The 27,964-nt window shown below is 47.1% G+C and overlaps 1 protein-coding gene across 8 annotated transcripts in view; it reads left to right on the top strand.

The window, feature by feature from the left end:
* Positions 1-27,964, top strand: part of ASPH (aspartate beta-hydroxylase) — a 1,438,894-nt gene that overhangs the window by 966,223 nt on the left and 444,707 nt on the right. For all 8 annotated transcript variants that reach the window (XM_069621106.1, XM_069621103.1, XM_069621107.1 and 5 more), the window contains one exon: positions 10,948-11,034. In XM_069621106.1, the coding sequence (XP_069477207.1) occupies positions 10,948-11,034 (87 nt within the window). The remainder of the gene's footprint in view (positions 1-10,947; positions 11,035-27,964) is intronic.

Raw genomic sequence — 27,964 nt, 5'->3', positions numbered from 1 at the left:
GAACAGTGCGACACTTGGCAGAGGTGTACACATGCATGCAAGTGTGGTGGTGTGTGTACATGTGTGGTGCACTTCCTGTGTTGCATGTGATGTCTGGGTCACCTTTGGCTGCTCATGCTGTTGTATGTGTATGGATGGTGGTGGCAGTTGCGATATGGCTGTGGTATGGCTCATGTGTGCGAGTTGCAATGACATGTGTGTTGGGGATTGTGATGACATGTCTGAGGTTTGCCAATGCCACTCATGTGCAACTGTCATGTGTGTATGTGTCCATTGTACAGTGCCCTGATGCCTGTGTTTTGTTTCTCCCTTTCTGCAGCGTCAACTGATGAAGAGGGCGGAGAAGGTGCTGTGGAGCACAGCGGCGGGGATCCGACCGCCAGCCGGAGACGCAAGGCCCGGCTCCCCTCCCGTGTTGTCATCTCGTCGGGGAGTGAGGAGTCCGGTGCCGCGTCCCAGGCCGCAGCTGCCGGGGGGAGGTCCAAGAGGCGGAGGTTGGAGTTGGACTCCTCGGCAGCAGAAGGGGCAGCTGGGACCCCACAGGGCCCAACAGGGGAAGATGGCACGGAGTCATCCAGGTTGGTGGGGGGTCTGGTGGAGGAGGAGGCCGTGCAAGCACCAGAGACGGGGTCTGGAGGTGGGGATCCCACTGGTGCTAGTGGTGCAGTCCAGGACCAGGGACAGGAGGCAGCACAGGCCGCCGCGGAGGTGCCTGTGTGCAATCCTGTCCCCGATCCTGTCCCTGCATCATCTTGCACCAGCAGGGATGCCTACGTCCAGACCCGTTTCCAGGCCATGCGAGGTGACCTGCAGTCTTTTCATGGAGAGACTGCACGTCATCTCGAATGGCTCGTTGACCACGTCAGCCTGCTGGGACAGGTCACCCAGACCGGATTCCTCCGTCTGATGGGGCTTGTTCCGACCCCCTCCTCAACTGGACCCCCTACGCGCCAGTCGTCCTCTGTGCCATCTTCCCACCCATCAGTCACCTGGGTGCCCTGTGGAGCTGCCTCTGACAGTGCGGCCAGGCTGGTGGAGGAGGCATCCCTGCCACAGTCGGGAGTCGGACGTCCAGCAGGGGTGGCCACATCAACAACTGCACCCCAGCCGGCGGAGGATGTGCAGGCAGCAGGAGGCAGTGCACGGGCAGAGGCAGAGCAGCAGCAGCAACATGGTGGGAGCCATGAAGGCTCGGGGCCTTCGACATCGGAGGGGCAGGCATCGGCCGGAGGGCAGGAGGACCCAGGACAGAGAGTGTCTTCCGTGTGGCAGCGGTTGGGCCACGCCGTAGGTGCGGAGCGGCGGCGGGCGGAAGAGGCACGGCTCACAATGGTCAGGGCGGAGAACTCCATGCGGAGGGCCCTGAGGCGGGCCGAGTGCCTCGAGGCAATCCGCAGGGGGTTGGAGGAGGACACGGCGTCGTCCCTGCGGACCCTCGGGGCCATGGAACTGGACCGCCTCCGGGACATCGAACAGGAGTTCGATGATGCCCTGGCCCGGAACACCACGGAGTGAGCCGCTGGACTTGCCCGCCGCAATTGTATATAGTTCTTTAGTTTTAGGTTTCCTTTGTTTTTTCTTATGATTTGGAGTCGACGGACACTGCTCCACTTTTTGTATATAGTTGATATTTAGGTAGGTTTTTTAGGAGGTTTCCTTAGTTCAGTTGTGATGATGGACCCTTGTTATTTGTGTACATAGTTCTTTGTTGCATGGAGAGTTTTTACATTTCACTTTGGACAAAATTTTATGGATTTGATTTTCTACTTTTGTGTTTTTATGCGGACATGCAGCTTATTTTTTCACATTTACATTGTAGTTATTTTTCTTTCTTTACCATTCGTATTTTTGTCCAATACATTTTTTTTTCCATTGTTCACTGTGTGGTTTCATCTCATTGGTTTCATGCATGTCATGTTGTGTGTTTTCCCATTCAATTTGAAAATCTGTGTGTGACGGACATGGGTTCATTTGCTTCATGAACATTGGGGGTGTAACATGTGTTTTCATTTCCATGTGGGTGAATGGGTTACTTGGTAGAGCTTTTTGGCTGTGGAGGCTGACCATTACGCACATGATTGGGGATTGTGAGGACCTGGTGGGGGCTGCACATGGTGGCAGGGGGGTGGGGGTGGTGGGAGACATGAGTGGGGGCCTGGTGGAGGGTGACCCTGCACTGCTGGGGGGTGGGGGTGCAGGGGGACATGAGTGGGGGCCTGGTGGAGGGTGACCCTGCACTGCTGGGGGGTGGGGGTGGTGGGAGACATGAGTGGGGGCCTGGTGGAGGGTGACCCTGCACTGCTGGGGGGTGGGTGTGGTGGGGGACATGAGTGGGGGCCTGGTGGAGGGTGACCCTGCACTGCTGGGGGGTGGGGGTGGTGGGAGACATGAGTGGGGGCCTGGTGGGGGCTGCCCATGGTGGCAGGGGGGTGGGGGTGGTGGGAGACATGAGTGGGGGCCTGGTGGAGGGTGACCCTGCACTGCTGGGGGGTGGGGGTGCAGGGGGACATGAGTGGGGGCCTGGGGAGGGTGACCCTGCACTGCTGGGGGGTGGGGGTGCAGGGGGACATGAGTGGGGGCCTGGTGGAGGTTGACCCTGCACTGCTGGGGGGTGGGGGTGGTGGGAGACATGAGTGGGGGCCTGGTGGAGGGTGACCCTGCACTGCTGGGGGGTGGGGGTGCAGGGGGACATGAGTGGGGGCCTGGTGGAGGGTGACCCTGCACTACTGGGGGGTGGGGGTGCAGGGGGACATGAGTGGTGGCCTGGTGGAGGTTGACCCTGCACTGCTGGGGGGTGGGGGTGGTGGGAGACATGAGTGGGGGCCTGGTGGAGGGTGACCCTGCACTGCTGGGGGGTGGGGGTGCAGGTTGACATGAGTGGGGGCCTGGTGGTGGTTGACCCTGCACTGCTGGGGGGTGGGGGTGCAGGGGGACATGAGTGGGGGCCTGGTGGGGGCTGCCCATGGTGGCAGGGGGGTGGGGGTGGTGGGAGACATGAGTGGGGGCCTGGTGGGGGCTGCCCATGGTGGCAGGGGGGTGGGGGTGGTGGGAGACATGAGTGGGGGCCTGGTGGAGGGTGCCCCTGCACTGCTGGGGGCTGGGGGTGCAGGGGGACATGAGCAGGTGTGCAGGGTAGTCCCCTGTTTTGTGGGCTGCCTGCTGGGGCCGTGGAGGGTGTACAGGGAACACCTGTGAGGACCCACCCAGCCTAATTGCGTGTGATAATTCCCGCACACCCCTGTAATACACGTACCTGGCCAAATCGCATGTGAGAATTCACGCGCACCCCTGTAATACACGTACCCAGCCGAATCGCGTGTAGAACTTCCCGTGTACCCCTGTAATACACGTACCCAGCCAAATCGCGTGTGATAATTCCCACGTACCCCTGTAATACACGTACCCTGGCCAATCGCGTGTAGAACTTCCCACGCACCCCTGTAATACACGTACCAAGCCAAATCGCGTCTGATCATTACCACACACCCCTGTAATACACGTACCAAGCCAAATCGCGTGTGATCATTCCCGCGCACCCCTGTAATACACGTACCCAGCCGATTCGCGTGTAGAACTTCCCGTGTACCCCTGTAATACACGTACCCAGCCAAATCGCGTGTGATAATTCCCACGTACCCCTGTATTACACGTGCCCTGGCTAATCGCATGTAAGACTTCCCGCGTACCCCTGTAATACACGTTCCCTGGACAATCGCGTGTTGAACTTCCCGCGTACCCCTGTAATACACGTTCCCTGGACTATCGCGTGTTGAACTTCCCGCGCACCCCTGAAATACACGTACCCTGGCAGCCTGGCTAATCGCGTGTATAACTTCACGCGTACCCCTGATATGCACGTTACCCTCTTTGCGTTCCTTGTTTGGCAGCCCTGTAAACTGGTCCAGGGTTAGCGCAGCCCTTTGCGATGATTTAGCGATTTTGATGGCTTTTCCTTGCGCGAGGGCGTTTTTGGGGGCTTCAACAACCATCTCTAAGAATTATTTCAGCCCTACAGAATAAAGGAAAGACCCATCAGAACCCATTGCTGTGAATAGAAGGATGTTCAGAAGAAGCCACCCAACAAGCTATATTGGTGAGAGTTGATCAGCCTTTGGGCAAGTGGGTCATATAGCCTGAACGGCCCAAGGCAAATTCCGGGCAGAACCTATGGATACCAGATATCTTTGTCTTATTGAACTCCCAGTGGATCAATAAGTTGATGGTTTGTCCCAGATGGTGAAGAGGAAGACATATCAGTGGAACAACAGAACCTGCTCGCCCAAGTCATATCTGAAAATGACCTCTAAATCCAAGCTGAAGTTGATAGACAACAGCTCAGATCCTTGCTGCACAGCAGTTACTGCTAATCCTATATTTCCAGAACACCTTGTGGCCAGGAAGACTGCACAACATTTCTTGCTCACCAAGAGTCAAATATCACTAGCCATTGGCTATTGACAAGTGCACATTTTGTACTCTCTCCCTATCAAGAGGAGAGTCTCAAAGAAAGGGGCAAAGGGGAGTTATTTCACAAGGTCAAATGTGATAGGCTGGATGATGGGACTGGGGTGTCAACACTTGCTCCATGATATGGGAGGCAGAGGGCGTATACAAGGTATCCCCAAGCCATCACTGGTCTAGTTACAATTTTCCCTATCACGTTTCTAGAGGGCACAGACTTAGTATGTCCAGGGGCACATCAGGGAACAGTGAATCGGATTATTCCTGAAGGGGTGTACCCTGACAAGGCAAGGCCAAGTGGGAATAGGTGGTGGTAGGGCTAGCTCCTCTAGCAGGGAACTATAAATCTCCATCTTATGTATCTCACCCCAACTTATGTCACCATTCCATCCTTGCTTGAAAACCCTAATTGCGTGTCAGAACCCCCAGATAATGCCATTGACCCCTTTATTAGCCCATCAATTCCTGCTTTGTCATTAGTAGGGTCTAGAGAATTTGACTATCACATAAAGGATCTCCTATGCCTAGAATAGGCTTATGGGAGACAACTGTGATGAATTTGACAGAGTCATCACTGATTCCCGGCGATTACCTCCTCCCATGTGGCCAGGGGACGGCAGCCGCCACCTGATGCTTACCCTGGGGATGGCTAGATGAGGTAGGATCACATGGGGGCAGATAACATCTGGTGAGATGTCATTGCTTCAGAGACATGGTAGCTCCAATTTTCTCTTGAAAATAACCCTCCCATATCTTACACCCTCATGGCCTATTGTGATACATCCAGTCCTTATCCCATGAAGAATAGACGAACACTGTCCTACTACATGAGCTGGCATGCACTCGCACAATCCATCACGACCAGCATACCAATAGACCACCTGCATGTGTGACCCTGACTACCATCAGGAACCATGCATGTCAGCAGTTCACAGGCCCACATCATCCCACCATGGCATGCTTCCTTCTTAGTCAGATGCCTTAACCGAAATGTGTTTTGGCCATGAGTAGCGTGCAAGTATCGCCCGGTCGCCCCCCCCCCCCCAGCAGTACTATACGCATGCAAGGACCGGAATGTAAAACAGAGTAGCACAATCTGAAAATGGAGATGCATGCACACACTGTCCACTTACATGCTGCTGCACAGGCAGTCCCACTGCCCATATAACTGAGCTGACACCTGTGTGTTTCCTCTTTGTAAATGCCTCTAGATACCCACCGCTTCTGTGGCTCTTGGCCCCTCTAAGGAATCCCCAGACGCCAAAGGAACATGCGTAAAACCGGGCCCACATCAGGACCAGGGTAAAGTTGAACAGACCTTTGGCCTCCTTAAGGCCCAATTCCCACTCCTACACTGGTCTGGGGGTGCACGCATGTACAGGCCAGACAAGGTGGGGAACATTGTACTGGCCTGTGCAATGTTGCACAACATTTGCATTCTCCTGCCCCCAGATCTGGTCACTCCTCCCCTAGAGGATGACAATGATGCCATGCCAGTTGGTCCCATGCACTTGCGCACTGTGCACATTGAGGTCAAGGATGGACGCATGGCACAGCAATAACTCATAGAGAACGTTTTCTGAGTACCCCTTTCACTCTGCACTTCCTTGCACCTTACTGCATATAATGCAAACACATAGTAAATACTTAATATAAAAAAGGAATGTCCACTCATTGCTGCTTGTGAAAATGATGTATTGAATACAAATGTGCATGCTCCCACACCTTGTACTGCCCCCTCCCCTTCCCCAAAAGTCCCATAGGCACCAAGTGAATCCAAATGTCAACGCAAGTGTCACTTATGCTGCCTCTTCAGCGCAGGACTCTTTGCAGGCCCAGGTGTGGATGATAGTCGCTGAGAGAGGAGATGCGGGTGGGTCAGACCCCTGGGCCTGCAAGGGCTTGAGTGTCGCATTGAGTGTGTGAGGGACTCCGAAATGGCTGACATTACCTCCTTGCCCTCACTGACCCTTTGCGTCAGGATGAGAAGGGCAGCAGTGGTACGGTAGTGATGGTTGTGGGCGGGTCAGACCCCTGGGCCCGCAAATGCTTGTGTGTCAGCTGCATTGAGTGGGTGAGGGACTCCAACATGGCTGACATCACTTCATTGCCCTTGCGGACCCTTTGAGCCAGGATGAGGAGGGCAGCGGTGGTACAGCCTTTACTGGCCTGGATGCTTTCACGCAACAGCCTGAACTTGTTAAGCTGCTGCTGGGCGATTGTTGACATTACCCCATGGCGATCCTCCATTGCACGTAGTCATGCATCCATGGCCCAGATGCTGGGCATGGGTAATGGAAAGGGGCTGTGGGGGAGTTTTGGGGAGGGGGGATTGCGGGGCTGTAATAGGGCGATGGGTAGATGATATTGTCAGCATCGTCCTCATCATCATCGGACATTGGCCAGTTAAGCTCCCTTTCACCTCACTAGAATGATGTGGGATTGGGATGTCTATTTTTCAAGGTTATGATATTCTAGCATACCCCCAGTGTTGCCTGGGTCTGTACCTGACATACACATGAGGGTCTGCTATAGCCTTTTGTATGTTATATTGTGTCCTAACGGCCTATTTTTCACAAATCATAAAATCGTCAATCTCCTGGAGTCCCCTACACTGATAGCACAGGGCTGGACCCCGCTCCACCCCTGTGCAGTGCGAATGGGTTGCGTTGGTCAAATTTCACTGTCGCCAGTACACCCCATACTGGTATGCCGACCTCGGACAAAAATTCAGCCCACCATCTGTTGTGGGGTTGGAGCCAACAATCGCAAAATCGTCAATCTCCCGAAATCGCCTATACTGATAGCATTGGACTGGACCCTGCCTTGTGCAGGGTGAATGGGTGGGGTTGGTCAAATTTCCCTTTCGCCAGTACTCCCCAGACCGGTATGCCGACCTTGGGCCAGAATGTCATCCCACCAACTTTTATGGGGCTGGAGCCAATCAACATACAAACACACTTTCACAAATCTATATATAGAAGTAATCCGCTTTAAGGCTCTTCAGCGTTGAATGTTACACACCAGGTCATCCTCAGTCTCTGACTACACATGTGAAAACACAGGCTTGCATTTACTTGGCAGTGGTGAAAAGACAATGCATGTCCTGTACAGAAATGCTATTAGGTTCTAGTTTAAATCAGTTCACACTTGGCTTTGAATATACTGAAAAAGCAAGGTATATTTCATGAACAATATTCTAACGTTTTCTATTTACAATCAATTGGTTATAGCCAAGACACCTTGCTCTCTGCGCAGTAAATGCTATTTCAAATCAGTACCCAATGTCTTCCCTTCCAGTTCTCCCCCACCCCTTCCGTGGACTTACTGATAAAGGATTCTTGACGACATAGTCCTTATTGCATTGGGGTTTTTATACTCACTTTTAGATTTTCTTTTAACACACAGAATCAGCATGGCTCTTCACAGCTTGCAGATAACTCTCCCCAGTCACCTACGTCCACCGGTCTCTGCTTTTCTCATCTCAGGGGTACTGGTCTGCTTCAGGTAAAGTCTGCTTCAGACTTCCGCTTGAAGAAGGCCCATGGTTTCTCCCATCACTCACTGTAGTATACCACCGCAGCACTCATCCATTCAGTCGAGGATTATCTGCTTGCAGACCTTCAGAATTCCCAATGCAGTCTCTATTTTCTATGGATCTGAACTTAAATAGACTCTACATTTTCCCACGGCATCATTTGACGTTATGATTTTTGATTGGTCAAACCTTCCCAGTGGTGGAGTGAGATGAATCCTGCTGAATAATCAATGATTTGTAGCCTGAAGTCTCCTCCCATGTGGCCAGGGGATGGCAGCCGCTTCCTTATCCTGACCCTGGGGGAGGTATTGTAAGGGAGGATCACATGGAAGGAGATGGCTGTCGGGGAGATGTGGTGACCCTATCAGAGGAGAGACGCAGTATTGTTCCCTTTCATGTGAAGAAGACCTTATAATTCCTAAATTCCTGATGGCATACTGTCATTATACAAATCCCTCTAGTTGTAAAGCTCTAAAACCTCTTCTTTCCAGGCATTCTAATCAGGATAACATTCACAACTCATATGTATATAATACACACATAACACTTTTTGTCTTTGATGTTTTTGTACTTAACAAAAATCTCAAACCAAATCACTGTACAAGTCCTATAAAGCCTATGGACTCCAAATCCCATAAAGTCTCAAGTACTGAGACGCGGAAGAGGAAGGAGGAGTCAATATAGATCAACAGAACCACTAAGCTAGACATGCTGACTAGTGGTTATAATAAATTCCCACTAGTGGAAATGTAAAAATGGTGCCGGCATCTTTAACAGTGGGAGAGAGAGAACCCAAACAGAAGGAAGCAGAGCCATGGGAGTGGACCGTGCTGGTGAGAAAAGGTGTTCCCAAGCTGCCACTTGCAGGTATTGCTTACTGGTGTGGTACGAGGCCACAGAAGATTCTGCAGGCACCTGGACAGAACTGCTGGGCTGCCGGCAGCACAGTCAAAACCAAGAGCAACAGGCTTGCTGGCAGATGTACGTGGAGACAGCAGAGGAGCTGTGAGAGAATCTACAAAGAGGAGAGTGCCAGCCCGAGGTGAAAGCTTCACCTAAGCAACACACCACAAGTCGGAGGAACCTGCCGACACCAGTGAGTCGGCCCAGAGCTGTTGGGAACCCCGGGGCATACCGACAGGTCTGGGAAAGAACTTTATTTGAACACTGACTAACTAGAAAACAAAGACAAAATTTGTACAAGTCCTCATATATGAGATGTCAATTTGGGGAGCACTGGAACAAGTATTGCCACAAGCCAATAAATGTTGATGAAGCAATTGAAAGACAACTTGAACAAGTCTCCACATATGGATTGTCAATGTGGGGAAAGTAAAGTATGAGTAAACCAAGAGAGTATGTACAGGAGAGGAATACAACTGTACTGTACTATACTTTAAGATGTTGATATCATTTTAAAAGGAAGTCCTGTTGAAGGAGGTGCATCAGGCAGTGAGCATTTGGGGGAGACGATACCTGGCAGGAGAGTATACCAGCAGGCCTGCAGACCCCAGAGAGGAAATTCCTGGCAGGGATGTTTATCAGGAAATCCATTTACTATATGCACAGACTGCTGGCATCGTGGACACATACCCGTCAGATGGATCTGTAGAAAGAAGATAAGAAAAGAAGTCCTGGTGGATCAACCACCAGGCAAGTTGAAATAAAAGTTCCTATTGTGAAAAGATACCTGGCACGAGAGCATACCTTGTGATCTGGGAAATCTACACAAATGCCTACTAGCAGGGGAGTATACCAGGAGCTTGTCCATAAGAATGAATTGTTCTAAAAGAGACAGTGACACTTTCACCATCCTTAAATAACTACTTTCGCCATCCTTAGGAAGTAACTGCTTGAAAGAGACAATTTGACCATGCTTGCGAAGTGATTATTTGAAAGAGACAATTTGGCCATCCTTGCAAAGGGGTTATTTGAAAGAGACAATTGTATTATGCTTAGGAAGTCAATGTTCGAAAGCAAGATTCTTGCCATACTCAAGAAGTAATTATTTGAAAGAGACATGTGTTGCTGTCTTCAGGAAATCATTATGATATGATATTTATAACGTGCCTGTAAACAAGTGTATCTCGGTGCAAATTATCTTCAAGAGAGACTTTTACCATCCTACCTGAAGCATCCAGGGGAAGGGAATTCTCCCTCTGTATCCACGGATTACTTTGTTGGATTTATTTGTTTTTGAACAATTGTTTACCAAACGTACATCAGAGACACTTTCCTTACACTTTGAGTTCATCTTTTAGTGTGAGGGTTAGTTTAATGTTTTGGACACAAGGACAGTGTATATAATTTTGATTAAGAGAGACAGACTGATATTTAGTCTGTTCCTAAGGTAGGGAAACTTTCCTTAGGATATGAACAGATAGGCCTTTATACAACCCTTTTTATTTCAATAAAAATGTCTAATGTTGCAAACACTACCACTTTGTGCCCGCCTCTCATTTCTGACCCCTCACATGGAGCTAAAGGGGTCTGCTGTCCATTGCGGTAGTGAAAAGGCCTAAAATGCAGCTGATCAGGCACTCAAGTGATTGCAGTTGTTTTTTTTAATCTACATATTAATTGCTTTGTTATTGTACCAAGGATAGTCTGACAATGGAAAATGTTCAACAGCAGCATGCAACTCTATGCAAGATACCTATTGTATTGAGTTGTTGTTAAAGTTAACATTTTTAATGCCTTGCACTAGTTCTGATACTGTACAGACTAACATTCTCATGTTTCCTCCTAGCAGAAAGGCATTTGACCTTGGTTTCCACTTTTATTTTTGCGATCAGGCATTGTTTTTCATAGTTTGCTCAGTCAATGAGATCTGTAGAGGTTTTGCATGTTCATTGCTGAGCCATCAGTTGCTTGGTGACTATGAGAACAATGTGATCCCATTACCATAGTTGAAAGGTTTGACTTATTAAAATGTTCTTTCTTAACAGGGGAAAACTGATGAAGCTGCCAAGGCGTTTGAAGAATTAGTAAAAAAATATCCACAAAGTCCACGCGCTCGCTATGGCAAAGCTCAGGTATATCAATTTGTAATGTACGATGGAATATGTGCCAGTTCTGTGTATATTTTAGCTCTCATCATGGAGATGTGATGGATTTCCTCTTACACATATTCCTTCCTCAGGATGCCAGTGATGAGCAACTATAACAGAAATACAGGGTGTCAAGTATTAAGTGCCCTGCATTGCTTTCATTTGAATCGATATCTTTCAATGAAATCAGCCTGAATTGTCTTCCGTAGCATTCTTCTATAAGGACTTTGCACAGTTGGAACCTTAAGCAGACTGCATTTTTGTGGTTTTTCTCAAGTAACATTGACTAAACAAAAATGAACACATCTCCTGCTCAATATTCTGTCTTGAAATGAAATACTTAAGCAATATGACACTGCAGCGTTTCGGGACAGAAAAAAAAAAGAAACAAACAAGAAAATGGCCGCCGGGAAAGGGAAAACAGAGTCCGTTTTCCCTTTCCATGGCAGCCATCGGGAACGGACGCGCTGGGAACACGTCCGCTCCAGAAAAAGGACCAAAACAAAGGTAAGTGGGGTTGGGAGGACGGGAGGGGGACGAAAAAAAAAAGAAAATATAAAAAAAACGTACCTGCATCCCCGGCGAGGGGCGATGGAAGCCTCCAGCAATGTGGAGGCGCAGAGCGGGGATGGCCCCACTCCTTGTCTCCACATGGCTGGAGGCTGCCATCGTCCCCCCGCTGGGAATGCAGGAGCAAAAAGGTAAGTGGGGGTGGGGGGTGGAAAGGGAATAAAAAAAAAAAAGAGCCTTACCCAAGTCCCCGGCGGGGGGCAAAGGCAGCCTCACAGCCGCGGGGAGGATCGGAGCGGGGATGGCCCCGCTTCCAGCCTCCTCATTGGCTGAGGGGCTGCCACGCCCCTGCCGAGGACAAGGCAGCTGGAATCCCGGCCGAGAATCGAAGGATTCTCGGCCGGGTAAGGACCCGGTGAGAGCCAATCAGAATGCGTGTTGCATTCTGCTTGACTCTCGCCGGGTACTAATAAAGCAATATGCCCCGAGTGGCGGGGGCACCCGGGGCATTACCAGAGACGGTAATGCCCCTGCCGTGAGGGGCATATAGCTATTAGTACCCCGGCCCGCAAAAACTGCGTGACTGGGGCACTAAAAGCTTTTTTTTGTCCCGAAACGATGCAGCGTTTAAAAAAAAAAAAGACTAAGAAAATGCCCGCCGGGAAAGGGAAACTGAGTCAGTTTTCCCTTTCCATGGCCGCCATCGGGAGAGAACGCTCCTGAAAAAAAGAAGTTAAGTGCGGTTGGGAGGGCGGAAGGGAGGGGAAAAAAAATACAAAACAGACCTGGGTCCCCGGCGGGGGACGATGGAAGCCTCCTGCCGTGTGGAGGCTCGGAGCGGGGATGGCCCCGCTCCGAGCCTCCACACGGCAGGAGGCTTCCATCGCCCCCCGCCGGGGACCAAGGCATAAAAGGTAGTGGGGTGGGGAGGGCAGAGAGGAGGGAGGAAAGGGGAGGGGGGTGGAAGTCTTACTTCTGTCCCCAGCGGGGGTGAAGGTAGCCTCTCGCTCTCAGCCGTGTGGAGGCTCAGAGCGGGGATGGCACCGCTTCGAGCATCTTCATTGGCTGAGGGGCTGCCACGCCCCCCGCCGGGGACAAAGGCCGTGGAATCCCGACAGAGGGATTCCCGGCCTGGTAATGACTCGGCGAGGGCCAATCAGAATGGCTCTTTCATTCTGATTGCGCCCTCACCGGGTACTAATAATGTTTAAGTTTGACAAAAGGAAAAAAATGTCCCTTTTTTTTTTTTTTTTTTTTGTTATCAATATAACCTTTAACAAGTTGGTAAAGCAAAAAATAACACAGTACAGTGTCACAATAACAAGAACAGCAAATCATCAAGGCAAAAGAAGAAGAAAAATTGAAAAAAAAGGTATACATATTACAATCGGCACCAGTGAAAAATTAAATGTCACAGTTTGCTTCAAAAGGCAATCATTGTTACAATTGTAACGCTTCTTTAAAAAAAAGTATAGCAGCAATCAGCCATTTATTATACCCACATGAATTCATTATGAGTTGCCACACTCTTTCAATAGGAATCTAGCCACTGTCATAAAGCAGGTGACCAAAGTAAAACATACGCCTTGCTGCTAGGGACTGGTAGTGTAGTAAACTATGTGCAGTATTTTCACCTGGTCTGTCGTGGAGCAGAACCTACAGGTCCTAGGAGCTCTCATGATTTTAGTCCTGGCACCCATTACTTCATTGGTAGGAAGCAGGTTTAAGCTCAGTCTCATCACCAAGACATGTCAAGACGTGCTTGGGGTCTGCCTCAAGTAATCTGGCTAAACACCCACTGCTCTGACGTCAATTAACAGATCAAGATATGAGTGGTACATTCTGACTTTATCAATAGTGTGGATCCAATTTGATTCCTTCATCTTTCTCTTTAATTTGGAGGGGTGATTCAAAACCAGATCTCTTGAGAATCCGTGCTACTCACAAATACTATAACAGGTCTTCGCCCATGCATTCGGAGCAGCCCAGGATTTGTTTTCCAACAACAGCTTTAATTCCCACCAAATAGAGCCCACCTCGGCACAGCCTATATTCATTAATATGGAAAGGTTTTTCCAAAGAAGATAGAACTTAATAAACCCAACTCATAGCGGATTACAGCCACAGGAGTACCGTTAGGCAAGTGCAACACTTTCCACTAGAACAGCCCCTCTATGGCCTCACAATCCAGAGCAACAGGGAGACCCAGCACCTCACCACCATATGTGATGGTGGGAAGTACCTTTAGTCTTTAGAAGTCAAGAACTGGCATCAGAGAAAAATGGCCGTACCTTCCATTCACTGCATACGCTTCAGTGGCCAACATTAAGATTTTAGAATGATAGTGGCTATATAACTCAGTTTTGTTCTGAAGTTCAAACAGTCTGCAAACCAGATAAGTAAAATTCTGAACTCTCTCCATGGTCATACCACTCACATTCCAGCTCTATGTTAGCTTCATGCCTGGCCTAAAACCTAGAACCTTAGATTTTGCTATGTTCATTGTTCGCTTGTTTTGATTATATACTGCAGTGGGTCTAGGGGCCCCGCACGCCAAGCCCAATATGTCAGTTCTCTCAGAACTAAGGTGGCATACATTTTAGCTGGAATCTCTAGTGGGGCGATGGGTCGATAGTTACTCAGAAGCAGCCTTTGGTCCTTTTTGTGAATTCGGACGACAATAGATTTTGCCCAAGATTTTGGCATGCTATCCGATGAAGTGACTCTGCAGAAGACTATTCCCAGAATGTGAGCCCATAGAAAGGGGTCCAATTTCAAAACCGCATTTGACAAGCCATCGGGCCTTGGAGCTCGGGAGTCCTTACTCGGGTTATTATGTTAACTATATCCTCCTCAGAAAATCCCAAGCATCACAGACCCAGTGGTGGACTCATAGGCCCATCTTCATTGGCATGGTCCTCTTTATAAACTTTTGTGAAGTGCTCAGTCCACCATTGCTCCCCTATAGGGTTACTCTTGGCATAGGAGGAATGTAGAATGGTGGTGTTAATCGTACGCCAGAAAGAGCTGACATCCCTAGCTCCTTTGCGTCATTTAACTTCATAACATATTTGTGAAATCGCAACCATTGCCTATATCTAAACTTGAGGGATTTTCGCTCCTGGGTGTCATCGCTCTTAGATATATGTAGAGCTCGCCTCAAATCCCTTTTCTTTAGTTGGATCTCAGGATCGTACGCATGATTCCTAATAACTCTTTTTGGCTGTCGTGAGGAAGGCATATGGGTGTAAACATGATTCAGGATAACCTGTCAAGGGTTAGCCAACAGTTCCGCCTCAAGTTCATCTGGGGAATAGAGGCGATTCAGTGTCTCGTAGAATTTCTGCATACTACCAACATCCCTGCTCACCCCGTTACCCCCTGTGTTCACTTCCAGAGCTGGTTGGTAGGCAGGACAGCCCTCTACAAACTTTACCACCACCAAATATAGTGAGAGGGGGTTATGATCACTGAGGGTTGTGTGCGTACCTCTAAGTGAGGACACATTCTGCAAAATTTCACCAGAAGCAAAGAAGTAGTCCAGAATACTACTCGAATCACCTTGATGCCAGGTGTAATTGGGGGCGTGGCAGCCTTTACTGAACTATTCACAATATTCAATTCCCAGGCTGCAATAAGTTTCAACCATGCTCTACCATGCTGCCTTACCACTGAGCTATGCCCAGAGACATTCATAGGACCAGATTGGTCCACACACAGCAGATTAAGATCACCACAAAGTAACATCGAGTTACAGTTCCTCTAAGTCTGCCAAGCATAGATCACATCTTCAAAGGCATCAAAATACACTTCCTGTGTAATTATTTTGGGATTCCAATAAAGGTTCACAACCAAGGTAAAGGTCTGCTCTGGGTACACCGCCCAATCCCATATTTACTCTAAAGCTTGTACAAAAAAGGTTTGGGGTGGCATAGGGCTTGGCTGAGACTGTCATATCATTCCTAATTCCAAACAGCTCAGAAGCACGTCTCCCTTTAGCCCCTTTGGAGGCTGGGTTAAGCAGACAGTGATATATCCATCCACAGACGGGGGTTCTAACTACCAGCACCACTGAACATAGAACTTGTCAGCCTGTAAAATAGCAGAATCAGTTGCAGACAAAAGATTAACAAAGCCCATGAGTTCCATGAAATGCAATTAAGTGACCAGAGGGCTGCACCCAAGCCATCACTAAATTGCTTGTGGCTACGAGCATTCAAACAGACCGAGACCCAACTCCAATCCGTGCCATTCCTAGATTCTACTTTAGCAGTTAGATGGTCAATCGTTTGTCAGCCAGCTTGATTATCTTTTGAGCATTTAACTGTTAGACTCAGGGAATATTGAGGAACTCTAGCCACCTCTTTCGTATAAGAGACATCTGTATGAGAACCAGGCAAATGCGAAGTACCAGCATAGGAAGAGATCGAAAAGTCCCATGATGTCAGTTGTGAAGTGGATGACCGGACCTGTTTCAAGACCAATCGTGAGTTGAAATGCAGTATAACCTTATCCCGTCTGACATTGTTCCAGAATTCCACCTGGTCAATGTCAGCTGAGACAAGTTGAGACAACACAGGAACTTTAGTTGGTAACCTCAGAACAGCAGACCTGTTTAATGTCAGATGGACACATTCCTCCAATGCCCAGTTCAATAACAGTAGTATGTTAGAGAGCTCAGAGTTGGCTACAGTGGGAACCTTGAGTTGCCCCCTGTTTACAAGTTGAGCTCTGCGCTCCTCCATAGTCATGAACTGGGGGGAACCCCTATCATCTGCATATCTAGGGTTGCACCGCTGCCCCACTTGGGACCACACCACGAGTACTTCAACTTGCCTTAAAGTCTGAGAAACAATGGGCGCAAGAGAGGCAATCCCACCCTCTACCTGTGAGGGAGGAACACCTGATGATCGGGCCAGAGAAAGGCATAGACTCTTCTGCACCAGACCAATCCCCATCACAATAGGAGCTGGGGAGTTTCCACCCCCCACCCCCCAATCACGGGTAGACAAACTGTCAAATTCATCAGACCCGGCCCTCGTGTCACTAGCACCTTGATTGAAGGTAGGGGAGACTAACAGAGGACCTTCAGGTACCAAATCACATGCCCCCTCTATCCCTTTCTTCTCTGGAGTTTGGGTTGAGGTGGATGGTGGGAAGAAAAGGTAGACATGGGAGGGATAGGTAGTGCAGAAATGCTCTAGACTCCCTACTCGCGTTCTTGTGGAGATCATTCCTATTTTTAGAGTTTTTAGCAGTGGGGTATGGCATATCATACTCCATTCTTGGCTCTCTCATTTTCACCTTATCACATCCAGGAAGCCTAGGAAGGGCAACGCCTGAAGCGAACAGCAAACATGCACGCTCATGCGGTCAGAGCCAAGGTGACAGCAGTGGCCTTCCAAACACACGTGCCATGGCAGACAATCAGCAGGGCAGCCACGTGGGCTACCCCCTCAGTCTTCTGCAAGCATTATTGCTTGGACACAAGTGCTAGATCAGATGCGGCCTTTGGCCAAGCAGTTCTGAAAAACTTGTTTTCTTAGGCGTTACATCGTCTCTCCTACCTAGGCTTCAATCAGTGGTAATCGCCCATACAGTATGGAGGAAAGGGAACGGGATGTAGGAGTAATTATAAGTTACTCACTGTAGTGACTAACGTACTCCTAGTCTATAGTCCCCTCTACTCCTTATGTCCCACCATCCTCCCCCCTTATAAAAAGGTGTGTCATTAGGCTGATATAATTTAGTTGATGCGCCAAAGGGGACTAAGATGTGGCGCCGGTGGGCGAAGTCAAGGGAGCGCATGCTCCTGGGGCCGCGCCTCCCAAACGCAACTAAATTTAAAGGGGAAAGGCATATTTTTCTGGTGAAAAAAGGTTCAGTTCCATTCCCTAGCGAGGGACGCCATACATTATGGAGGAAAGGGGACTATGGACTAGGCGTACGTTAATCACTACGGTGAGTAACTTATAATTTCTCCCCTGTCCCTTTGCCTATACCTTATACCACTTTCTGCCATCTATCTTGTGGCCTACTTTGTCCTTTCAAGCTCTCACAATTCTTCGCTTGGCTAATAAAAATGCTAAACCAACACATTTTAGCTTGTGTTCCAAGGTTTCCCCCCCAAGAGTAAATGCCTATCAAACATATTTCAGGCGTATAGGCATAATTCATCACTTTTCAATTCTGATAATTTTCTTTATACGGCTGTCCAGATTGTTTGCACTACAGGGCAGTCCCAGAATACATGCATTAGGTCTGCATTTCTCTGTGCGCATTTGTGGCAGCATGATGAGATTGTTTTGAAGATTCTGGCCATTCCGAAGGATGCCAGGTATGTTTTATGTAATAGGTTGTACTGTGAGACTCTTTTGAGTATCTCTAAGCGCCTGCTCCCAGGTCTCATCCTCAATCCTAGTGTTCAAGTCTGTTCCCACGCTACTCTGACCTTGAAGTCCTCTCTGCTCTGAATGGGGAGCATCGTCTGGTATAATTGTGATACCTTTTTTGACCCTCCCGTTATCTCGTATCATTTGTTCAGCAGGATATCACTGTCAGGTTTGTTTGGTAGTGATGGTTGTTTCTTCCTGGCTAGGTTTGTTAGTGCAGCATATTTTAGGAACTGTCATGCTGGGATTTGGCATCTTCTTATAATGTCGTTAAATATAATTAAATTACCATTCTCAAAAACGTCTCCCCACACAAATATTCCCTTAATTTTGCATGATTTAAGCTTTAGTCTCATGTTGTCATCTGCCTGTGTCATTTTCTAGGTCAGTGAGACGTTGGGTGAGTACAGATTACTTGAAACTAATTTCTTTATTGTGCGGTCCCATATTTTCCTGCCCAACCTCGGCAGTATTGACCAATTCTTGTTATTCTTGGATTCCATCCTCAATGCTTCCTTCATGTAATGCTGTGGGATCATTTGGGCCATCTATCTAATTTCCGATTTCTCATCATCAGAGACACATTGCGTTGCTGGGTAGTACAGATCAAAATCTGGCACCAGTAGTCCTCCTTTTTCTTAAGCCATTTATCTACAAACACACATATATATTTCTGAAGCTTGTGGATCTTCTTAGAATCACATGATATGCATGTGCTTACATCTAGTGGTAGTGGTGGAGTATTGCATGACTTGTTTTCGAAATTCGAAAAGGGACTTTGACTGGACTTGTTTGTAATACTATCCCTTGTGTGACGTCTACTGTACCCATAGAATGTTTTGTTTCTTACATGAGGGAGCATGAAGTGTTTGCATGAGTACAAGAAATATAAAGTAGAAGGTAAAGGTGAAGAATCATCTATGCAACTTCAGCTTCAGGAGGGGAGGAGGGACGTGCCCATGTGAATATAAGCAGATACAAGCATCAGAAATAAGATTACATTAAGTAATGTATGCCTTCTGAGGCTTGTGGATCAGCTCAGAAACACATGCTATGCTTGGATTAGTGAACAGTACCTGGAGAAGGAGGTGGGTTATGTGAAGGTACAGCGTCAAACAGACGTGTCAATACCACCTAGCATAACTATGGTATAGCAAATCCCTTGAAATTCACTGAAAAAACTTTAGTCAAAGTGCAGTTAAGTAGACAAGATGTAATGCAACAAAACCCTTGAAACTCAGCAGATGTCAGAAGTCATGACAAGTGTGCTCCCTTTGATGTCTCCTGTGTTGCCATTTTGTATGTGATTGTGAATCCCTTCTCTTATAATATGTATGTGCTCATGGCTTTTGCAACGGGAACGCGCTGAGTTAAGCTGGTCATGACTTTCCCCATCTGCTGAATTTCAAGGGTTTTGTTGCATTAAATCTGGTCAACTTAACTGCACTTTAACTAAAGTTTTTTCAGTGAATTTCAAGGGTTTTGTTATACCATATTTTTTTTTACGGGCCGCTAGACATGCTTATGTTCCCCCAATGTTTCTTTTACACCCACTAGGTGGCCATGGTGTTCAGCCGTGGCCACTATATATGTCTTTTGCACCCACTAGCCAGGCGCTTCAGCCCTGGCCAGTGAGCACAGCCTTTGGGCTAGTAAGTACTATTTTGTCTGCAAAATCTCTGCCAAATCCGTCGTACGAGTTAAAAGTTATTACCAATTCATTTTTCGGGTTTCCCATGGTACTTGATACTCCACTATAATGACTTGTTTCGCTACACACATTTAGCTACACACATACAACTTCAGTGGTTGCCAGGTCTGGAAAAGATTTGGGGCTAAGCTAATGTTGGGACTGGCGGGAATCGGGGCTAGCTAGCACTTTGGTTGTAGCACCTGAGCTTCTATCGAGGGCTACAACCAAAAGAAGTGGGGCTATAGCCCCTGAGCCCCCCCTAGCAACATCTCTGGTGGTGGGTTTCATTTAATTATGCATTCTCTATGGTTTCCAACTTTTCATTATGTGTCCATCATTACTGTTGTTTAGCACTGGTGTAACAGGCACATGCAGTTGGCAACATACTGTGAATACATGGCATCTAGCACTCTGTTAGACTAGTTGTACCCTAGTGGCATACAGCACTGCCCATGTGGAACAATCTTACACACATTATATGATACCATCATACATTTTGTTTTTACAAATCACACTACATTACATTTCTCATTAACTCGGACCAAAGGAGTAAATCCCCTGTCCTATCTAATGTACAATGCATCCACATATTTGTTGTCATTGCATAATATCTATATTGTCTCATTGAATCCACAAAACATGTTACTGCATAATACAAACATGATCCATTTAGGTAAAAATATAACATACATTTTTTTCAGGTTTACCTTAAAATCATGTACAGTATATAATATTGTAAAGTGCGGAAACAAAGTTAGAACTTACAAATGATGCAAGGGTCAAAAATATGTACAATGAACACGTGCAAAAGCGCATGTGCTAACATGAACAATTTAGATTGTAGAAACCTCGCCCTGTGGTGACCCACTATGTATGTCCATTGATCATAAAGTGCTTAGTGCATATTCTACTGAAGTGCCTAGTGCTATCATCAGTTGTCACACAATTGTACTGTCCTGCATAATTGACATTTGAACACTTCTCCGTGATCATGTCCATAAATCACAAAGTGACTGGTGCATAACATACAAAAGTGCCTGATGCCATCATAAATTGTCACACAATTGTAATCTCCACAAATTGGACCGTTCGGGCAATTCAACGTTCATATATAAATATCATATGTAAACGATGACTCGACAAAATGGCATTATCCAATATCTCATAGTATAGACACAAACTGGCATTGATTGTTTGATTAAAACTTAAGCTGATTCACGCAATCTACAATATAGAATTATATTTGTGTATCTGAAAACAATTTCTCCTTGAAGTCAGAAGGTGAAGCAGTTGTCAGAATAAAGTTTGGAACAAAACAACTCAATTCGTTTTCTATGAAACTGTTAACAAACATTGCCATCAGAGAAAATGATTGACTCTAACAAATCTTTCTAGGACTGATTTGAATCTAAAATGTTGGACACTATCTGTGACACAGTGTTGGTTCCTAGCTTGGGTGTAGATACAAAAATGTTTTTTGTGTGGTTGAATCAGTTAGTGTTTTGAAATGCTTGAGTTCAGAAATTCAGTTTCTTTTTGGAATACAGCGACAGCTGCACCTAACTCTCACTATTATTCAGGAATCAGGTTTGCCCTCACTACACCCCAGCGCAGTGTGTTGATTAAGGAATATATTTATTTTACTTTGACAAGGGCATGCACAAATCACAAAGGCTTAGCATTCCACATTTCAATTCGGCATGTCTAGGGCCTCCAGAGATCCCACATTGTTGGAGGAATTATCAATTACAAAGCGCGTGCACCATATACTGTAGTCCTCCATTCAGTGATATAGCTTGAAAACGGTTTATGGTCTATAAATCAAATTTTCTGCATCGAGGGACATTTCCATTGACATTTTTGCAATGAAAAAATGTGCATCAAATGCATTTTAAAAAAAATATTTAATGGGGGGATTTCCCCTCAACCCCCCGTTTATTACCCTTTAACCGCTTACCCCGCAAAAACATGCATTCGATGCATATTTTTCCGTTGCAAATCCCTCGATGCAAATGCATTCGATGGATAGACTTTCAATGCATATACTAGCTACCCTTGACAACGTGGTCCCTCAAACATTTTTAATTGCTGTCTGGGATATAATTCATAAATGATTGGGAAAATTGTCAGTATAATTTGGGGTAATTGTACTCACTTTTGGTTGGTCTTTGATAGGCCTAGGACAAGTAGGGGCATCAACCATCTTCAGGCAGAACCACTAGGTACGCAAATTCCTTTCAGTCTGATCGAAACCACACCAGAATCTTCCAGAAATGAAACTGGAGTATTACATTTAGGGGAGGAGGCCTTACTCAACTGTCCACTTCATAATGATACGCAGAGGAGTCCATCATTGATGCAGATGTTCCATACAGATATCACCTGGCCAGTTCCTTCTAGAAAGCCCCTGCAGAATGATGTCCAAAAGCATTATCTGTCATGGCTACACCTGCTTGTATCTTTCCATGCTTCCATTCTCAAATCCACAGTCCGTGCCTTCCTATATCACGTGTCCTCAGAAGAGTGACTCGCACAAAGCTCTTCTCAAAAACGTTTTAATTCTGTTAGTACAATATGAAAATGAACCACAAAAGAAAAAAAAACACAGAAAACATGATTATATGCAACATTAGCACCCAGGACTGGGGCGCAGCCAATCAGGTTCTTCAGATTGCGGGCTGATGCTCCCATTCTCAGCCCGCGTTCCATGGAACCCGATGGCTGCTTCCCCCACCCCGCACCGTCATCTTCTCCACACCCTTCCCGTCCTTTATTAACTAATCCCAACCCCCTTCTCCAGACGCATCTTCCCTCCATTTTGCTTTGCCAGCCGCCCTGGAAATGAAAGAGGGGCTCCGTATGGAGCCCTGCCTTCCACATCCATGGGGGACATCTTGTCTCAATATTTTGCCGTTCTTTGAATGAGAATACTTTTTTTGTAACGCCCTGGATTACTGCTTTGATAACCCTGAGTGCTAATATCATTAACTATCCATTCAGCAGGCAATACAGGGTTTACCCCTCGTTATAGCCTGTGGAACGAGTAGTTAACGCTTTATAATTACTTTTCACAATAGTCTGTATTTATACATACTGAGACAGAGCAGACATTCTATGCTGGAACCGTAATCTTAGGGATGTCCTAGTGTATTATGATAGGATAATATTGCATCCTGCAATAAGGAGTAGTGGACTGTATAGCCAGCAAACTGTGACGAAGAGAAACATGCATGATGAGGCCTAGAGTAAAGCTTGCATCAAACCTTGTGGTGACCAGATTGAAACAAAACCCCATTAGAGAGGCAATCATCCCTACAAATTTAAGAAAGATGAATACAATTAAGAAAGATTATTTCCTGAGTTTAGTTGTCTATTTATAGAGTATCGCAATTATTTAATGCTACACTGTATCTTTAAACCAGCGACTCCTCTACTAAGGGTTGATTTTGACTCCTACATCTCTTTCACTTGGTGAGACGGGGAATGCTTGCCGAAAAATTCTGTAGCCTAACGGTGGGCCAGTGGCTCTGTGTCCTGAACACAGGTCCAAGAGAAACCACCCTAATATCTGGCAGCAATGGCAGGATGTTAGAGAAGATCCCAGACAACACCATTAGCTACAAATTAAACGTTGCCACACTCTTTGCAGGTCTGACAATAGCCTAGAATGATGGAATTTATCAACGCCACCCCAAAGAGTCCTTTAAATGCCGGAAAGACACAATTAATGGATGGTGTTCTGTAAAGGAAGGACGCTTCAGACAAGTGGCCTGAGTGAAGCAGAATTGCTAGTGGCAATTCATAGGTACCTAGAGAAGTGAAATGTAACCTCTCTCGAACTGGAAACTGTCTCAGCAACCATATAAGGAGAAAAAGAAACGTTTTGCCTAAAATAAATGCAACTGGCAATACAGTTAGCCCAGTTTGGTAAAGTAAAGCATGCTTGAAAACTGAAAAGGCACACATGGGATTTCCAATTTTACTGCAAAGGTGAAGGATTGAGCCCATTAGATGGAGCTGAACTGGAAGCAGCCAAGGCAAATAAGCCAACATTATTTCCCAGGGCAGGAAACGTAAGACACTCTTAGCCATCCCTGGCTACTGAAAAAGAGTTGGTAGGAATATATGGTTGGTTTGGATATCATTTTCTTGTATTTCACTTTTTATTTTATTTCACTTGGTATGACACCGAACTTGCAGTCCTGAAACGAAAGTGCAGTGCAGCAGAACGGAAGTGGCAAACCTCAGGCTCATCCTCTGACAAACTGGCCTGCCGCCTGCTACAAAGGCAATACAGACTCGCCATTTGTGCAAAGGAAAGAGCCCCCATTCTGGCACTGGTCTCCTAAGCTTCCAGTAACACGGCTGAACCAAAATATGCAGGGAACTAGCCAACCCCTCTGCAGTCTCCTCCACCCCTTCGCCTTCCCAGGCCCTCTAATGCACAGGCTTCACACTTTACCACTAAAACTCAGGACATTCTGACCACCCTTTTTACACTCCCTCAAAATCCTTCCCACTCCCCCACCAGACTGCTCCCCACCCTCCCTCCTTGTCCTCTGTCTCTCCTGTCACACCTGAAGAAGTTACCAGAGTTGTCCGTTCCATGAAGGTCTCTTCGAAACAGGTCTCCCCTTGCTCATCAAGGACCATCAAGGATAACATTGGCTCTCTTGCCCCTGCTCTCACTGATTTCTGCAATCACTCCTTTATCACTGGATCTTTCCCCTCCCCCCTTACTCACTCCCTTGTGCGCCCACTTCTGAAAAATCCATCCTCTGACCCTAACTGCCCTGCCAGCTATCGCCCTATCTCCATCACCCCATTCCTGGGAAGTTACTCGAGAAGCTGGCTTTGCCCCAACTTTACTCTCACACTGAACTTGTTGGATGGCCCCACGACCATCAATCTGGCTTCCGAGCACCCAGAGGCATGGAAACTGCTCTTATGAACACCCGTGAAGAACTGCTTGCATCTCTGGACTCCAACTCCCCAACTGTCCTTATCCTTCTCGATCTGTCCTCTGCATTTGACACAGTTAACCATTCCATCCTCATACAAAGACTCCACAATACACTTGGTATCTCGGAACGGACACTGGATTGGCTGTCCTCTTTACTCACAAACTGCTCTTCCCAAGTTATAATGGGACTGCTCTTCCCAAGTCATCATGGGCCCCTTCTCCTCTCCTACTTCCATCTCTACCTGTGGTGTCCCTCAGGACTCTATACTCTCCCCCTGGCTCTTTAACATCTACCTTGCTCTCCCTGCCCGCCTCATCTCCTCTTTCTCCTCCAACTTCCAGTGTTACGCAGATGAGACGCACCTCTTCTTCAGACTACCTGCTGACCCTCTTGCACCCTCCATCATCCCTGAGTGCCTACATGCCAACTGAGATCCTTCCAATTCGGACCCCTGCTCCCTCCTTCTTCCCTTCCCTTCACTCAGGCCTTCCTCCTTGGACTCTTCCCCCTGCACCTTCAACTGAAACCATTGGCGTCAGGCTCATAACCATCATGAAGACCAACATTAGAATGGGACTATTTACTTGGGACTATTTAACTTGGGGGTGTGGGGTGGGGGAGGGGGTTCAGCCAACATGGAGGCACACACATAGCTTAGTTCCAAGGAACTGAGCTATGCGGTCTAGTCCTTTGGGTGTGGCAGGCCTGGGACTACTTTACCTGGGCTACTTTGGGTGTGGCAGCCCTGGGACTATTTTACGTGGACTACTTTACCTGAGACTATTTAAACCACACCCAAACAGCAGAACATGAACGTGTCCATTTCTTTGATGCCAGCTTACCTGGAACCAAGGACCTGCAGAGAGAAAGAACACTATGATATTTACCTGGAACAATATCCTGTCTTCAATCCATCGCTGACTTCTGTTCCACTCACCTGAAGGTACGAAATCCATCATCCGGCACCGCATGCATCCTGGAATACCATAACCTGGAAAGAGGAGAAAGAAAGACAGCATTAGTAAGCGTTTACTCACGTTTCCTCCCGAATGAAGAAAGCCACACAATTCTTACCTGTGTAGTCATCTCCTGGTCAGTATCATTGCTGGAACATTACGGCGCTCAGCAAGGAACATTGCAACCTGCAAGGAGAGAAAAGACACAGGTTAGCAATATAAAAGGCGAAACAGCGCTGCGCATCGCGCATTACTCACCGGACAGCAACGTGCACACCGTGCTTTCGCCTACCAGCCCATGCGCATCTTCAAACTGCATGACAACACCAAAATACCTTTCCATACCTAAAAGGAAAGAAGCAAGACTATTATTATTCGAACTAAGAGGAATACAAGAACTGCATATAAAGACTGTAAAGCAGCAAACCTACGGATTCGCAGCAGGCCTGGATTCCCACAGAGGGGCTTGCACCAGTGAATTAACTTGGTCGCTGCTCGCCCCCACATCTATGCGCTCCTGCCACAAGGAGCAGGACAGAGAACCCACCTTTTACAATATTAAGTTGAGGAGAAGGCCCAGGGGGGAGGAAGGAGTTGAGGCCAAGGGAGGTGGGAAAACATAAAGACAATCTGGTATTGAATCCAGCTTTCCTATATTGCAGACCCATCTTTAACCAGAGGCCTTACCAAGGGACCGGGAGAGGGTTTGAGAGTGCAAATCATCCAACCAGGGCTTGGTGGCGTCCCCGTGGATACCAGGTGAACATAACACTCTTCCTTCTGAAAGGAATTCTATGTTTTCTCACTTTCCCTCAGAGGTTCAATGTGACTCACGCCCTTGTTCTTTCTAGACTGTAATAGCCTCCTCCTTAGCCTTCCTTCTTCCACTCTGCGACCCCTCCAGCATATCCAGAATAGGGCAATGAGACTTATCCTTGGCATCTCTCCTGCACTAAAAAGTCTTCACTGGCACCTGGTTGCTGCACAGTAATCCCTCTGCATAATCCACAAGGCTTTCTGGGCCCAGAAACCACACTATCTTCAACTTTATCTCTCTAAATACTCTTGTTCTAGACCACTTCACTCCTCTGGCACCAACTCTTTGTGTGTGAAGCGTTTTGCTAAGCAGAGCGCAGGGGGTTGCTCACATTCCTCTGCAGGCTCCCTCCTTTGGAATAGCCTCCCCCTCCCCCTGTGCATTGAGCAGGATCTTTTTCAAATTCCAAAGTCTCCTTAAGACTTTCCTCTTTTCTTCCACCTTAACTCCTCTGCTGATCTCACAGCTGCTGAATCGGTGCCCTTGCACCTTATGCATCTTCGGGGCTTTGACCTCCCACACCAATTCTTCCCAGCTCCTGTCTTTCCACAGTACTTTGCATATGCACACCCTCCGCACTGGAGACTTTCACTTACACCTCCCGTGGCCCAGGCGTGTAGCACTCAACATTCTAGTACTTTGTTCATGTTCTCCCACTGGCTCGGATTCCCCAGCACTTACCCCTTCTTCCCTCTTTCTTTCTGCACTTCCATGTTCTGAATACTCACAAGGCATAGTAGGTTCGGCCCCCTCCCTCTTCCCCCCTGCTCTTAAATATTGTGTTGTAATGTTGTAATGTATTTCCCTCACTCCCTGCCCTGTGGGAGCTTTAAAAGAGTATATTCTTATTGTATACGTGCCTAACAAGCAAACAATTAATAAATAATTAAATGTAGTAAACGCGAAGCACAAATTGAGTGAATCAAACAGGGCAATCTGCTTACTCAGTTGGTAGCCCAAGAGTCCACGTGAAGTTGTACAAGATAGGCTTTTGTATGAACATTTTGGTGGACACAGTATCTGAGAAGTCCATGGGGCTTCTAGAAATATGAGATTGTGAGTTGAAAAGCACAGGTAATCAGTGCCATGCAAATCCTAAATGGATGGAGATGGGAAGACAAAGTCGATTCCTATAAACGTTTTTAATCATAAACATCCACCCGCATAAATCTAGAATGTGGGGCGGTTACATGTCTTTTCAATGACACATTTTTCATTGAAAGATGTTTCATCGAAAACGTTTAATTGAAAACCTTTTCACTGAATGTAGACTAATGGCACTTTTCACCGAAAATGTGTATACCGAATGTATTTATTTTTTAATTGGGGGTTCCCCCAACCCCTGTTTTCTGCCCTTTAAAACACCCCAAACATTCCCAAATATGTTTCTTTTTTTTAATGGGGGTTGTGGGGCCTCCCCAAACCCCCGTTTTCCAAATGTAACCCTTTACCCCACCCAAACATACATACATATTTTTTAGATCAGAAAGAAATTCAATGAAAGATTATTTCGATAAAAAAGGTTTTCAATGAAACATTTTCAATTAAACATCTTTCATTGAAACCTTTTTCAGTTAAAAGAC

Source organism: Ambystoma mexicanum, chromosome 5q (genome assembly GCF_040938575.1).
Source record: "Ambystoma mexicanum isolate Mex_15411 chromosome 5q, UKY_AmexF1_1, whole genome shotgun sequence".
Taxonomy (NCBI): Eukaryota; Metazoa; Chordata; class Amphibia; order Caudata; family Ambystomatidae; genus Ambystoma; species Ambystoma mexicanum.
The sequence above is the reverse complement of the archived record's forward strand: the minus strand, read 5'-3'. Positions and strand labels throughout refer to the sequence as shown.